A 14,863-nucleotide genomic window follows, 5' to 3' on the forward strand; every position below is an offset into this window, starting at 1 on the left:
TGGGCTATAAAACTTTATCAACCTGCTTGATTTTTTCATTAACATTCATAAGTATGATGCGTAATGATGAAACATGGATTTGAGATTGAGTTTGAATCCAAAAGCAGGTTGGAATTCAAAAATACTAATGTTTTTCAATAGTAACACTATTTTTCTAGTTTTAAGACATTGATGGCAGCACTATCTTGCCATTTAACCAAATTCATGCCTATTTTTGAATATCCGGGAATCATTAAGGAATGTTGGATGATTTCGATCAATAAATAAATACATGTACCGTGTGAATGCTTTAAAAATTCTAAGATCACTAAATCCAAAAAAAATTGAATTACATTAAGGTCATCAAAAGTGAATTTTTTGGACCGATTATCAGAATAAATTTATATTTTGCGATGAATCTTGATGGACCAGATGGCTAGCAGTATTATTGGTATGATTTGCAATTGAATCGGAAGTTGAGTTGAGCAGGATTTTTTGCGGTTGTACATTTTTGTGCTGGTGATTTTTTTGCAAATCCGGAAAAGCTTTCTGCAGCGTGAACTTCCACAAAACTGTTGTGGGAAAATACCTCAAAATGATGAATATGGGTCTAAACAAACCTGAAAAATCAATATTGAGACTAAATTTGGTTTAAACTGCAAGATAGTGCTGCCATCTACGACTTGAAACTGGAAAAAGTTTAGTTTACTGAACAAAATCAAAGTTTTTGATTTCCAACCTATTTTTTTTTATTAAAAATTAATTCCGAATGTTTGTTTCATCATTTCACGTCATTTTAATGAAGAAAGTAAATAGTTTGATAAAGAATTACAGCTCAAATATCAAATTCCTTAACGCTAGAGGAGCATCTCTTAAAACTCCCTTTTAAAAACTTTAAAAATCTTTGGAATTCTGGAAAACTCCTTAAAATGCAGTTATCTATTCAAATAATTCGTAGAAGCATTATTATTCACTTTTACACAGTAAATTTTTTTAAATAATCTTGTTTTTGTTGAAAAACTCAAGTGGTGCTTTCGATCCCTTTTTCACATTTTTGGTCCTTAACGCCAATTGCTACGTCTAAAACAAGTAAACTTATGCATGATTTATCCGTTAAGCAATTCAGAACAAATTGTGGAAGAAAATTTTCGTAGTTTTCAATCATTCATATTTTGACAAGCAAAACACATAGTGGTGCTATTCTTATTTCGCTCACTGTATATCTTTCAGATCCTTTGCGCAAATTGCATTTATAACGGCCTTGTGAGTTCATATTGGGCAACTTGAATCCAATAAAACGGGTTTTGTTTGCTTTGTCTTTGTGTTGAAATGTATTTGAAAATTAAGGTCTTTTGGTTACAACTGCAGTTAGCAAAAATGAAGTCCTAAACAGTAACTTGTACTGCTGGAAAACATCAGTTATATATATGTATATGTCAATAACAGTTGATAAAATAAACAGAAATATGTATTTATCCTTTACTGCATACGAGTCCATATATGTCCTCGGTGTTTTTTTTTCACATTTTCTTTTAGGATAAGTCAGTACCGTAAAGGAATTCTAACCATTTAATGCACCAAACATTCGATTAACAATTATAAAACCTAAAAAATTTATAATATTTCAAATAATATAATCTGATTAAAAAATAGTTTTGTTTTTTTTTGTCATAAATTTCTTAGTGGTCCATAAAAATATTCCCCTTGACGAAAAAAAAAATCCAGCCGAAATTGTAAAAAAACCTGTAAATTCACAGAATTTTGAGCAAATTTTCAACACAAAATCTGTGTCAGATCACAGAATTTTGTAAAAATCACATAATTCACAGATTTTTTAAAACCCTATTTATCTTGTTACTGTCATGTCGAATCAAACGTCAGGCGGATCAATTATAACTTCAATCTAATGTTGAAAAAAAATTGAGATAAACTTAATCAAAATAATAAAGTTAGGAATAGCCATCATCAGTTTAGAAAGGTTTAAGTAGAACCTTATTAAAATGGAAATCCAGACCCCATTTATTTACATTTTGTTATGTATACCATTACAGTTCATATTTACTAAACTTTATGAAAAATCACAGAATGATGTCACAGAACTTTGACCAAAAATCGAAGAATTCAAAAAATTATTTCGTCAAGAACACAGGATTTTTTTTCGGCAACTTTTAGTTTATACAGTAGAGGGCTAAATTCATTCTATGACCTTTACATGGACTTATGTAAGAATAAATTTGGAAAGTCTATTGCGTTTGCACTTGCCGCCATAAACGGAGAATATGTATATTCATATTTTTGTTTCGCAAAAGTGCCCTTTCTGTTTGTCAACATTTTTCAAGTTTTTACTTTCAACGGGAATTCAACTTGTATTGATGCAACTTATGATAACTTCTTGAAGGTTTTAGTACACATTTATCTAAGACGTATAAAAGTTAAATTATGATGAAATTTAATTGCACATTCACCTTGTAAGAAAATTCAACAGCAGTTTTATTATTTTACGGTTTGTTCCTTCTTACATTTAAAAATCTATGATAAATATGTTGTTAGTTTCGATATTGTAACTCTCATTTCTCGTTTTATCGTTTAGAAAATGTATGTCAAAAATGAAAAACGAAGATCGAATTGATTTCAGGAATCGGGGACCATTAAATTGAAACTTGTTCATTGGTACTGTCTCAATATTTTATATCCTTTTCGCTATAATATTAAGAAATATGCAAATTTCACTTACCAGATAATTGAAAACATTATTTTTATCTACTCCACAGGATCCGCATCTGCACCGACCAACTGTTTGTACGGCTGCGTTTGGCTCGGGATATCCCAGGAGCCTATTCTTAGTGTTAAAAAGTTCTCTTGTGCGCGTGTGAGTGTGAAAGGTCCGTTTGCGGATTTTTTCGCACCCTTTCTCGAGTGATAATTTTTTCTTCACATCAGTTTACCAAAAAAGTCGGAACCATTCCGAAAAATAAGAAAAAAGTGATGGCTGAGAATTCAATCAGCTCCAACAGTGGTTTACCCTCACAAGTGCCGCCCCATCAAAAGACAGCAGCCAGTGGTGGGGGCGGAGGGGGAGGAGGGTTGCATCACACCAAATCATCTGGGGAGATGAGCAGTGGCGGAGGAGGGACCTCGGGGAAGTCAAAGCATGCAAATGTCATTCACCGAACCACAAGCGAAAGTTTGCGGTTAGGTGGAGGAGTGGGTTCAGCGAATTCAGTGGAAAATTCGATCAGCTCTTCGGGTCCGCCCACCTCGCTGAATTCTTCGACATCGGTTAATAGTATTTCACGGAAAGGAGGCGTGGGAGGGTCGGCTGCTGTTGCTGCAGCTGCTGCAGCCGCTGCGGCAGCTGGTAAAACGTCTTCATTCATGATCACATCGGTGACTGTTGGGGCTCGAACCAGTGCCGACAATGGGGATGATTCAGCGGATGATCTGGACGAGTCTCACACGGATGATAACAGCCGGATAACAGATTTCGAGAACGAAACTCCATCGTTTTCGGAGGATACCTTCAGTAAGGAGGATGTATTTTTTGCGTCTTCGAGCGCAATCGGAAGTGTTCCAGTCATTCCGACAAGTTCTCAGTATGGTTTGGCCATTGTGGCACCGACAGATCGTGCCCATGGTGCTGAGGCTCTGGCTGATGCAATGCATGTTAGCGTCACAGATGCTGGTATAAATATTATGGGTCACAGTAAGGATGATGGCAAGGAAATCCATCATCGGAACGAACGTTTCAAAGTGGTGAAAATTGAAAGTACTGAACCGTTTAAGAGAGGTCGTTGGGTTTGTATGGACTATTTGGATCACACTACGCTGCAGGCGTCTCCAAAGGAGGGTGGGGCCGGTCCAGGAGGGGAAGGAGAAGCTTCGACCGCATCGACGATTGTTGATTCGAATGCCATCCGAACTCAGGACAGTGGCGTTGTTATGAATGACACCTATTCCTCAGCAACGGCTCCAACTACGATTACTTCCGATGGCGATACTTCTGATTATCATACTCATCTAGCTGCCAGTGTTCCAACTAATCCAATCGTTGGCCTACTAAACAATGAATCTCCTGGTCAAAGTCTCAACTTAGCACAGCCAACGACCATCGGCGGAACAAGCGCTGGTGTACCGATATCTCAATCTCAACAAGCTAGTCATGCTCAAACAGGTACAGTTCCCCACAGCTTGCCCCAATCGCAACTACAGAATGCCCTGGCCGGTGTCGGAGCTTCAGGCACTGGAACGAATCAAACGACGCCAGCTATGAATGCTCAGCCCCAGACCCAACAACAGCAGACACCTTACTATCCCCATACGATGTCCAACATCGCCGAGATCACACAACAGACTCACCAGCATCATCAACACGGAGTAACTCTACCGACCAGCATTCAAATGCATCCCCAACAGAGCAGCAGTGCTAGTTCAGTTTCGTCCAATGTACTTCCAGGAGGAGTTGGAGTGACTGCAACCACTTCACAAGAAATGAACATTGTCATCAATAATCCTCAACATACATCCCAACAGCAGGCAACGAGCTTCCCATCTCCTCAACAGTTCCAACCTCAGCAACCTTCCCAAACTAATTCTCCCGTTGTGGCCAGTATCGGGGAACCGATGATCCCGGAAGCAACAATCCTTTCGCCTTCTTCTTCAATGACTGGTGCTGGAACGAATGTTCCCTCTTCTCAACAACAACAACAGGTCACCGATACAGTCAGTTCTGTATCGGCTGCTACCTCAGACCCCATGGTATCATCCTCGCCATCGGCAACCTCATCTCCGGTCACGGCCACTGCTGCCGGTGCCGTGAGCGATGGGGCAAATTCCACCCCCACTTCGGCTGTGGCCCCGCCAACCGCTGTCAGTTCCCCCTCGATAACGGCAACATCTACGACGACCACAACCAACAGCAACAGTGCTAGCATGAGTGCTGCCGCTGCGGCTGCCGTTTTTGCGGCCACCGATCACCTCACGGAATCGAATCTACTCTCGGCAGTATCCGGTATTACTGCGGCTGCCGTTGCTGCGGCCAGCGGCGAAGAAGGCGAAAAGACCGGCGAGGATGGAGAAAGGTATGTGCCAGAAACCTTTTTTGTCACTAGGAAAATCATCCCCATCTCGTTTTACTTATTGTTTATTTATTGTTGTCCGTTTTTTGTTCTCGTTTTGTATTCGAAATCGAAATAATTGGAGCAAATGATTGTGTAATACTCGTATTTTTATGTTTTTCCTAATCTGTTGATGCACCACAATTTCGTGATTACCTTCCTTGCAAAACTCGCATTTGGCTGTCACACATCCACACAGGTTCGAGTCAGCACACATTTGCACCACGCACTTTCCCAGAATATCATCCCTTAATTAATCACGTACTGTTTCACCTCACCAATCACCTTTCTCCGTATCGTAAATTCAAAATCAAAGTTATTAATTTTACTTCACCCTTATTTTCGTAACCTATTGAAATTGATGTATCCGCACCCTCTTATTAGGTTATGGGTAATTAAAAACGGCTTTTATCAATTTATCAACAATTTATTTTTCTATATATAATTCGTGTGCGGATCTGTAAAAAAAACAAACCTATAAACTGTTTGAAAAAAAATATGTTAACAACATTTAATCATACTGATACAAATGCTCCTGATGCTTCAAACTCATTATTAAGTTGTTTTGGTTGAAAACAGTAGTTCACTGGCAGCCCTCGTCTTAGGCTGATGTCATGCTGAAGCAACTAGCAACGCAACACAACGCAACGTTCCAATAAGAAAGCGTTGCAACGCATTTCTATGTCATGCTGGCGCGACCTGTCGCTTTGAAATTCCCTACAAATCATCACTTCTCTACATCTGATAATGCTTTGAATCATCTCCTTTCTTTCGGGAACCATCAAAAACTCATCAAATCACGACCCGGATTGCAAGAATGCCGAAATTTGAACCGACAAAATTCCTTGTTTATTTTTGCCGGAACTAAGAATTCATGAAAATTTACTCGCCGATTAAGATATTTTTTAGTTTATTATCACAAGTTCGGACAGATCTTCGTACTATTGTGCTTAAAACCCGGAATCACTGTTTCAAATCGAGAAAAAACAATATTCCTATTGGATTTCCTACTAGTCGCGCTACGAGACACATTGACATCAGATTGGTCGCGCTATACAAAGCGACCAGTATAACAGGTCTGCGCGATTTCCATGGAGATCAAATGAGAGCTGGTTAGTCGTGTGAACGTTGCGTTGTAGGTCGCGTTGCTAGTTGCTTCAGCATGACATCAGCCTTAGAGTTTAAATGGGCATTCTCAAAGTTGAGTTTGACGTGGAAATTAAATTTAAGCTTGTTTTTAAAGCCTTTTGCCGGTCGTGAGAGAAACAAAGCTGTATCATTTTTGGAATTGATTTTCGAACCAATAGTTTAACTACAGAAACAAAACTGTTTTTTTCCGAAATTCTGTTAATCAATTAAAGGGAACAAAAATTGATAAAATTCGATCATCGGTAGTTAGTGGATTGATGGCATCTGTGAAGGCACTACTGCGTCACTGGGTGCAACATCGTTATTTTCGATTTTGCATTGAGATTCGATCGTGGCTTATCAGTGCACAAATCCAGGGGGTGATTTTCCTGAATGTTGTCTATGTAAGGCTATGATCATTTCTTAGTATCCTGGCAGTTACAAACGCGTGTATTTTAAAAACCCTTCGTTCGACCAGAAGGCTTTCTATGAATTAATGACATTTTGAATGAATTCATTTGAAAACCCCAATTCGAATTTAATGGGAACCTAGCCACGAGCATGAATCTCGAAAAATTTGATATCTAAATTTCGATTTTTACATGAATTTCAGAACGTCAGAACACATCTATCCATTACGTCAAAATCCGGTTGTAAAAATTGAAACCTACGTTATCGCAAACTATTTGTTATGTGCTGGTTGTCTATTAGTCAGGCAATGCTTTTTGCCGACCGGAGATGGATTTGCTGTAGATATAGTTTAGCGATCTGCATTCGGTTATTCGCCATAACCACATGTTTTTAACCATGGTTTCGATCAAGGGTTCAACTCCGATGCTTGGTTAGAATTTTGCGAGTATTTTTAAGAAATGTATTACACTTTCACTCACCCAGGCCAAAGAAGTTGTAAGTAAAAAAACATTAGTTAGAAAGTTTTCAATTGATAATGGTGAATTCTCGGGGTAATTGTGCAACATTGTTTTCACCATGTCTCCTTGCAATGTAAATATCTCAGAAATATGTATGTAAACGTAAGCATCTGAAAAAATAGACAAGATGGCCCTTTTCATAACCAACACAACGCTGCCAAAATTTTAAACATCCTAACCCTATAAATCTAGCTATCCCCGAAAAAAAGTGCCCAGATACTGAATGATGAAAGCGAAAGGTGGCCACTTATTCGGTAAATGCGGGAAAAAGTCGGGATTTAAAATCCATCGGAAAAGCGTGGAAAAATGGGGAATTCCTCCAAGAAATTTGGTATTTTTGGCTCAGCTGCTCAGTGCATATAATTCAGTGAATGTAATGCTCCAGGAGAACCTAGAATAGTGAAACTAACACTCTAACCATGTTCTGAATAATTAAACTCGAAACTTCGTGCAACTCAAATATGATGAAATTATAGACTTTATTTCAGTTGTTACCGAGAAATGGTTGGTAGAAATATGATATTTTTCCGTAAGAATTTCTTTGCAGTCTTTAAACTTCAATAAGTACACTAAAGTTGCCAGATTGACCGGTTTTATCCGGGTTTGCCGGATATTTAATAAAAATTTTGGGAACAGGGGATTTTTTTTTATTATCTGACGGGTTTGCGCCGGGGGTCTTCGGATTTTCCTCAAAATAGAAAATTTGGTTCATTTTTGCGACTTAAAAACACATGTATTTTTTCAGATTTCTAACATTTTTATTTTTTGAGTTAGCTTCGGTTAGATTTTTTTGTAAATAAAAAATAACCATTTTTCAAAGCTACATAACTCTGTTGTTCCTCAAAGAAAATTATAAAATAGCACATCAAAATGCATTGAAATTTTATCAGCTTTTCAAATAGAATAGTTGAAAAAAATTAAATAATGACCTTCAACATGAAAAGTTGTAAGTAAACTTTAAATGGCGCCAAAAAGTACCGTCTGCACCACCGAATATTTTGCAAAAAATACCATTGTATAGCTCGATTCATGATGCAACTTTCATCTGAAGACACCAAAGTGGGCCATTAACACCTTGAAGAGTTGTGAAAGAAATAATGACAATAAATCTCTTTTTTTGCATCGAAAACAAACAATGGTGGAACAACTGCACTCATATATGGAGATATCAAGCACTTCTAACAACATGGAAACAAAAGAACTTATCAAAGGTGGTAAAATACACTATTTTTTCGTCCTTTTAAGACTGCCCCTACTCGCATAACAGTCCCATATGAATTTTCGACATTTTAGGTCAGTGGTTTTCAAAGTGGTCCCTACCGCCCCCTTGGGGGCGTTGAAGGCTTCTAGGGGGGCGGTGAGTTCAATTTTGAAATTTGGGGGGCGTTGGAAGGGCTCAGGGGGGCGATGAGGGTCGTAATTCACATTTCCACAAATCACAAAACAACGTTGATATGAAATAACAACGAGTAAGTTCGACGCAAAACAATGAAATTACGTTATAGAACTAAAGATCAGGTTCAAGATTAAAATATCTTTAATTTCACACAGCTGCAAGTAAATTCTCATTTTTTTTTTCGAACAATGTATTTCAAAGATTTTTTTAAAATTGTCGCACATTTTGTATACGCTTAACATGTTGATCTTGTTTTGAAAGATTATTTTGGGTTGTGCTAAAAAGAATTAATAGAATTAAATAGAATATGAATAGAATTGAATAGATTTTAAAATGCTTGATTATCTTTACAATTGATTGTCTCAAAAAATCTGCTTAACAGAAAAAAGGCGTCTTCTGTGATTTAGTGATAAATTTTTGGGAAGACAAATGACAGATTTTTTTTGTTTAATAGAATTTTTATTTTCAGTTCTTATTAATATCAATCAATTAAAAAATCAGTTGCGCCATGGATAAACTTTTTTTCTATTCTGAAAACACTTACATTTTTGGAATTCTGTTCTTAGAATCTTATTTAAACTGTAAGACTCGTGAATGGTGCATAATTTTGAATTGGACTTAAAAACAGATATCAAGAAACAATACTATTTTTCACGTTTTTCGCTGGCTTAACAGTCGATAATTAGTTTTAATCCAATAACGCAAATTAATGGTTAACATAAAACTTTGTTAATTAAAATTTAAAATTTTTGATTTTATATCAAAACAAACTAATCAATCGGTTTAAGTAATTGTACAGGCAATTTTACATAGAATTAAGTGTTTACTGGAGGTTTGAAGCAATATGAATCCCTTGGAGCCAAAAGGGTATAAGTGCATAAAAGCAAATTTCGAGGAAACACGCTTATGTTATGTTTCGTCATTTTCCATATGAGTTCTGAGAACCACAGATGTATAAGTGACAAAATGGTTGATTTTGAGTTAATGTTGCCAAACGATTCTTCATATTTCAAACTATATTTGGTGATTTTTTTCAAATTTTTCGAATTTTATTTTCGAAAGGAAATACTTTTTTTTTTTTTTTTGTTTCGATTATAGTCGTTTTACCATCTTTATGGCATTCGCGACTTTATCAACGTTGCAGTTGGCGGATCGTTATTGAAAAACAATCCGGTACAACTGTGTTCGATGTTTACTCTTGGGCTCGAACTCGCGGACATCGGCTCAGGAGGCAACAGACTTGCCAACTGAGCTATATCACAAGCCCGCTGAAAGGAAATACAAATTTTCGAAAAATATATGGAAAAAGCCAAAAACTACAAGTTTAAAACGTTTTTTCTTGAAATAAGCTTTCATGCAGTTATATTCCTTTGGCTCCAAGGGCCTCTTATATTTTCGAAAATTTGCATTTTGCCTCCGAACGAAATAATATGTAAATAAAATTCCAAAATTGTGAAAAATCACGAAATAAAGGTTGAAATATAAGGAATCGTAAGACATTATCAAATCAAAATACACCATTTTTACACTTATAATACCTCCTACCCTCATATAAATTTTAATGAGTTTGTGTTATGTCTAACAACAACATAAAGCCAAAAGCTAATAATTTTTGAACAATCCAGGTTATTATTTATTTTTTTTTTTAGATTTTCTAAAAATTTGCCCAGGGGGGTGTTGAGCTCGAAAAATTTGCAAAAGGGGGCGGTGGGTGAGAAAAGTTTGAAAACCACTGTTTTAGGTCATCATAAGGCTTCAACATAAAAGACTAAAAAAAGAGGTTTTGTTCTAGAAATTTCGAAAAAAAAATATCTATTCGTGGCTGTCCTATATGAAATATACCTGAATAACAGTCCAATATGTGAAATACCACGGTTTTGGTTACTTTTCAATGTTTCTTTCGGCGAAATAGTCTTTGGTTTATTGCTTTGAATCATTTAAACATTTTTTTAACTCACTTGATGTCGAATGATGCACACTAGTTTTCGAAGGCAGGTCTAACTTTCTTAGGAACGACTTCCTGAGCGAAAAACTATCGGATGCAATCAAAAATCGTAAAAAGATTCAACTTACAATGTGGAATTCATGATATTTTTTGCAAAAGTATGTTTCTTTTTCTGACAATTGAATTTAGAAGTTCAAAAATGATCAAATTTAAGTCTTAGAAAGTAGCTTGGTGAGAAAAATATATTTTGTATGGGACTGTTATGCTAGTAGATTCGAAAAAGGTTTCAAATATGGTCGATTAACAGTCTCATCTATCTATATATATAAAAATGAATGTTTGTCTGTCTGTCTGTTCCCTATAGACTCGGAAACTACTGAACCGATCATCGTCAAAATTGGCATCTGAGGGTTTTTGAGGCCGGGGATGGTTTCTGTAATAGTCAAAACTCCATCCGACTTATGGGAGGGGGGGCTTCCATACAAAATTTGTAGTTTTTCGGAACAAATTAAAGTCATGACATCCATTTTCTCGAAATTTTTTCTTCCTTTGGGCGGTTTGTTTTTCGTATCCAAGGTCGAAGCGTCGAGCCAGCGTCGCACAAGGATAGTAACCATGGCATAGCATACTGATCAGTGGGAATATTTTGGCGCGTATTTCTCAACCAAGAATGCAAGGGGTGACGATATGAAACCTTGATGTGATTTTTTTTCTACTTGATTCCTAGCTCATTTGTACAGCACATGGTTATAAATGACGCCTAGATGAGACCCAGATTGACATTTTGTCGATCGAATAAAACATATACATTTTTTTTTTGCCAAAATCTGAAATTGAAAAGTCATGGCATCCATTTTTAGAGATTTTCTTTTATTTCAGGGGTTTGTTTTTCGTCTCTATGGTCAAGCAAACGTCGTCGCAAGTGGATAGTAACTAAAGCATACTGTTCATTGATCGCTGGAAAAATTTAACAATCAGGCGCCTGTTTCTCAACCAAGTACCCATGTTTCTTAAGCACGTGGGGGCGATATGCAACCTAGATGTGTTTTTTCATGCTTAATTGCACATGGTAATAAATGACGCCTAGATGTGACACGGATTGGTATTTTATCAAGCGAATCATAACCAATTGAAAGATTCGCAAAAATACTTCCATATTTAGTTCGTGTTAATGTAGGTAGCAGTCGACTTTTCATTCAAGGAACATTAGAACATGTTCAAACGTTCAACTTTTCTGTTAAAAAAAAAATTAAAAATTATGTTTTCTTCTAGAAATTGTTACTTCGGCCCAAAAACACAACTGAAACGAATTTAGAAATGAAACTGGGAGCTTTTTATTTTAAATATATCTGAACAAACCATCCTACTTTTTTATTACATACCAATTCAAGTAGGTACTTAACATGAAAAGTGTTTTTGTGTTACATGGCTGCATAAAAGAGACTTTTGATCCGCCTCGTTTTTGAAAAGCGAGACTTTAGAACTGATATTTAACTGGACGCAAAATTTTTATGAGAAATTTTCAGTATACCCTTAAAGTGTTAAAAACAATATTCCCTCCTGTCAACTTACATGGTGGGGCAAGGGCAAACGTCGAACTTTTAAGAAATTCATCTTCAAAATGATTCAATATGTTGGGAAGACCAGAAGGAGTATTCTTAAATGTCTTTGTAAATGACCTTTGTCATTCCCTTTGAACGGCATTCGTTAAAAATGGAGTAAAAACATAAATTTATACTGCAGAAATACTGCAGATATATCAGTGAAACTTGATAGACCAAAAAAACAGGAAAACGTTTTAAATCCATTTTAAAGCCAGTACTCTGACGCATCTGTAAATAAGCTTTGCATTGACACTTGCCCAAATATACGGGACAAATGTAAGCTTAAAAGTTTGTTTTTTGCCAGCATTTTTGAATATTTGACTTTCTGCAACTGATATTTTTTTGAATATTTATATTTTTTGCCGTATTGAATTTATTAAAAAAAAAATTTGCACTGTATTTAATACATAACTAATTTAAAATATTTTTCATTGCCATGATAAGTGCTGATTTGGAAAACTTCAAGCTATAATGTCTCATGTCCACGAGTTTGGAATATGGCAAAACATTTTTTTTAACTTAATTTTGGCGCGAAAAGGATAGATATTCAAACTGCTTCGTAGGCGAGGATGGTGAAAAAAACTGTTTGAAAATGGTTATTACAAATCCTTTCTATCGTTTTTTTTTCAAATTTCTATAGCTTAGTTTTTCAACTCCAAAAAATACCCCAAATGCTCTCTAAAATCTGAATTTGAATAAATTTTTACAAATTACACTTATTTTCGGAAGGTGTAGCAAAGCACAACGGGTCAGCTAGTAATGAATAAAAATGGTGCTCTCGACCTTACCAATAACCCAATTTAGAAAATTTCAGGCCTAACGATTTATTTTGACAACCTAGAAACGATTTTCGTTAATGCTTAAAGTGGTGGTCACAATTTAAAAATATATTCCAAAACTGAAAAAGCTGATTGTCTCGCTTGCTTATTTTTGTATATGGGACTGTTATGAAAGAAGGGGCGGTAGATTGTTGCAGCTTAACTGACTTCATGTTATATCCAAAAATCTAATAACGTATTCGTTTATACCCAGTTTTGCACCAGGTCACAACAAGTTATGCACATTTTACTGTCATTTTTAGAAGTTTATGCGCTAAGTTTTGCATCCGTAATTCCCCAGATTTGATTTAAAATGGTCGGTGGAACACTGAAGATTCGTGTGTGAGCGATCGAGGTAGCAAAACACTGACGACGAATTATGTTCGTTCTAGTATGGTAAACCTCAAAACTGGGCGAATGTAGAAAACGAATACGGTAAAAGTACCATATTTTCATCATTTTACAGCCTGGGCTGGCCATACTGAGCTCTTCGATTATTTCTACAACATTTGTGCCACTTTCTCATACTTTTTTGATCAATGGGAAAGGATTTTGGTGTCCAGTGCTTAGCTCCTGATATAAAAACTATGTAAAGCACGTCTATATTTCATTTTTTAATCACATTTTTGTGATCCCAAACACAGGGACTGAACCTTCTACTATTGGCATTGATTATGCTTCACAATGATCTTTGATCGAAAAATTTATAAGTTATAGATATAGTATATGACCAGGTTGTAAAAGCAACATTCCCATTATTAGTTATATCACATAAACAATACGATACTCAGAATTTTGGTTAAAATTTAAAGTCAGTTTGGCTGCAAACACTCTACAAAGCACGAAAAAGTAGTGTTTTTTACCTGCTTTGGTAAGTTCTTTTGTTTCCATGTTGTTAGAAGTGCTTGCTATCTCCATATGTGAGTGCAGTTGTTCCACCATTGTTTGTTTTCGATGCAAAAAAAGAGATTTATTGTCATTATTTCTTTCATAACTCTTCAAGGTGTTAATGGCCCACTTTGATGTCTTCAGATGAAAGTTGCATCATAAATCGAGCTATACAATGGTATTTTTTGCAAAATATTCGGTGGTGCAGACGGTACTTTTTGGCGCCATTTAAAGTTTATTTGCAACTTTTCATGTTGAAGGTAATTATTTAATTTTTTTCAACTATTCTATTTGGAAAGCTGATAAAATTTCAATGCATTTTGATGTGCTATTTTATAATTTTCGTTGAGAAACAACAGAGTTATGTAGCTTTGAAAAATGGTTATTTTTTATTTACAAAAAAATCTAACCGAAGCTAACTCAAAAAATAAAAATGTTAGAAATCTGAAAAAATACATGTGCTTTTAATTCGCAAAAATGAACCAAATTTTCAATTTTGAGGAAAATCCGAAGACCCCCGGCGCAAATTGTCAGATAATAAAAAAAAATCCCCAACAGTCTTGCCCGGCCCAGTTGCCCGGATTTCATTGAAAAATGCCCAGATTTTGCCCCGATTTATTCACTTTATTTGGCAAATCAAACAAAAAAAAAATAAATAAATAAACGCCTCAAAAACGAATTTTTTTAACAAGTTTTATAGAAATAATTTTGAAAGGTTTTTTGGAACCCTGAAATACGATTCAAAATCCGTCGATAAGTTTTAATGAAAAAAAAAAAAACAATTTTTTTTTAATTTTTTTTTCTTCATTTTTGTTGAGAATTTCTGGGTTTTGAGAAATTATGGTGGACACCTTTGAAATCCAATGCCCGGATTTGCCAGATTTTTTTCATCACATTGCGCGGTTTATTCGGCCCGGATACGTGTTGAAAAAAATCTGGCAACCTTAACCTCCACTCAGAAAAATACTATTACGTATGCCAAAAGATTCTATTATGAAGTGGCGCCATAAGAAAAATCATTGAAATACATAAGATTCTTCTATGATGGAAATGAACTCACAG

General features: G+C 35.8%; 1 protein-coding gene across 5 annotated transcripts in view; it reads left to right on the forward strand.

The window, feature by feature from the left end:
• The window catches only part of LOC129746237 (protein bunched, class 2/F/G isoform), a 548,698-nt gene that overhangs the window by 99,001 nt on the left and 434,834 nt on the right, over positions 1-14,863 (forward strand). For 4 of the 5 annotated variants that reach the window (XM_055739800.1, XM_055739797.1, XM_055739798.1 and 1 more), the window contains one exon: positions 2,751-5,057. In XM_055739800.1, coding sequence (XP_055595775.1) covers positions 2,965-5,057 — 2,093 coding nt within the window. In that variant the 5' untranslated portion in view covers positions 2,751-2,964. The remainder of the gene's footprint in view (positions 1-2,750; positions 5,058-14,863) is intronic. The other variant, XM_055739801.1, reaches the window with a different exon arrangement.

Source organism: Uranotaenia lowii, chromosome 2 (genome assembly GCF_029784155.1).
Source record: "Uranotaenia lowii strain MFRU-FL chromosome 2, ASM2978415v1, whole genome shotgun sequence".
Classification (NCBI taxonomy): domain Eukaryota; kingdom Metazoa; phylum Arthropoda; class Insecta; order Diptera; family Culicidae; genus Uranotaenia; species Uranotaenia lowii.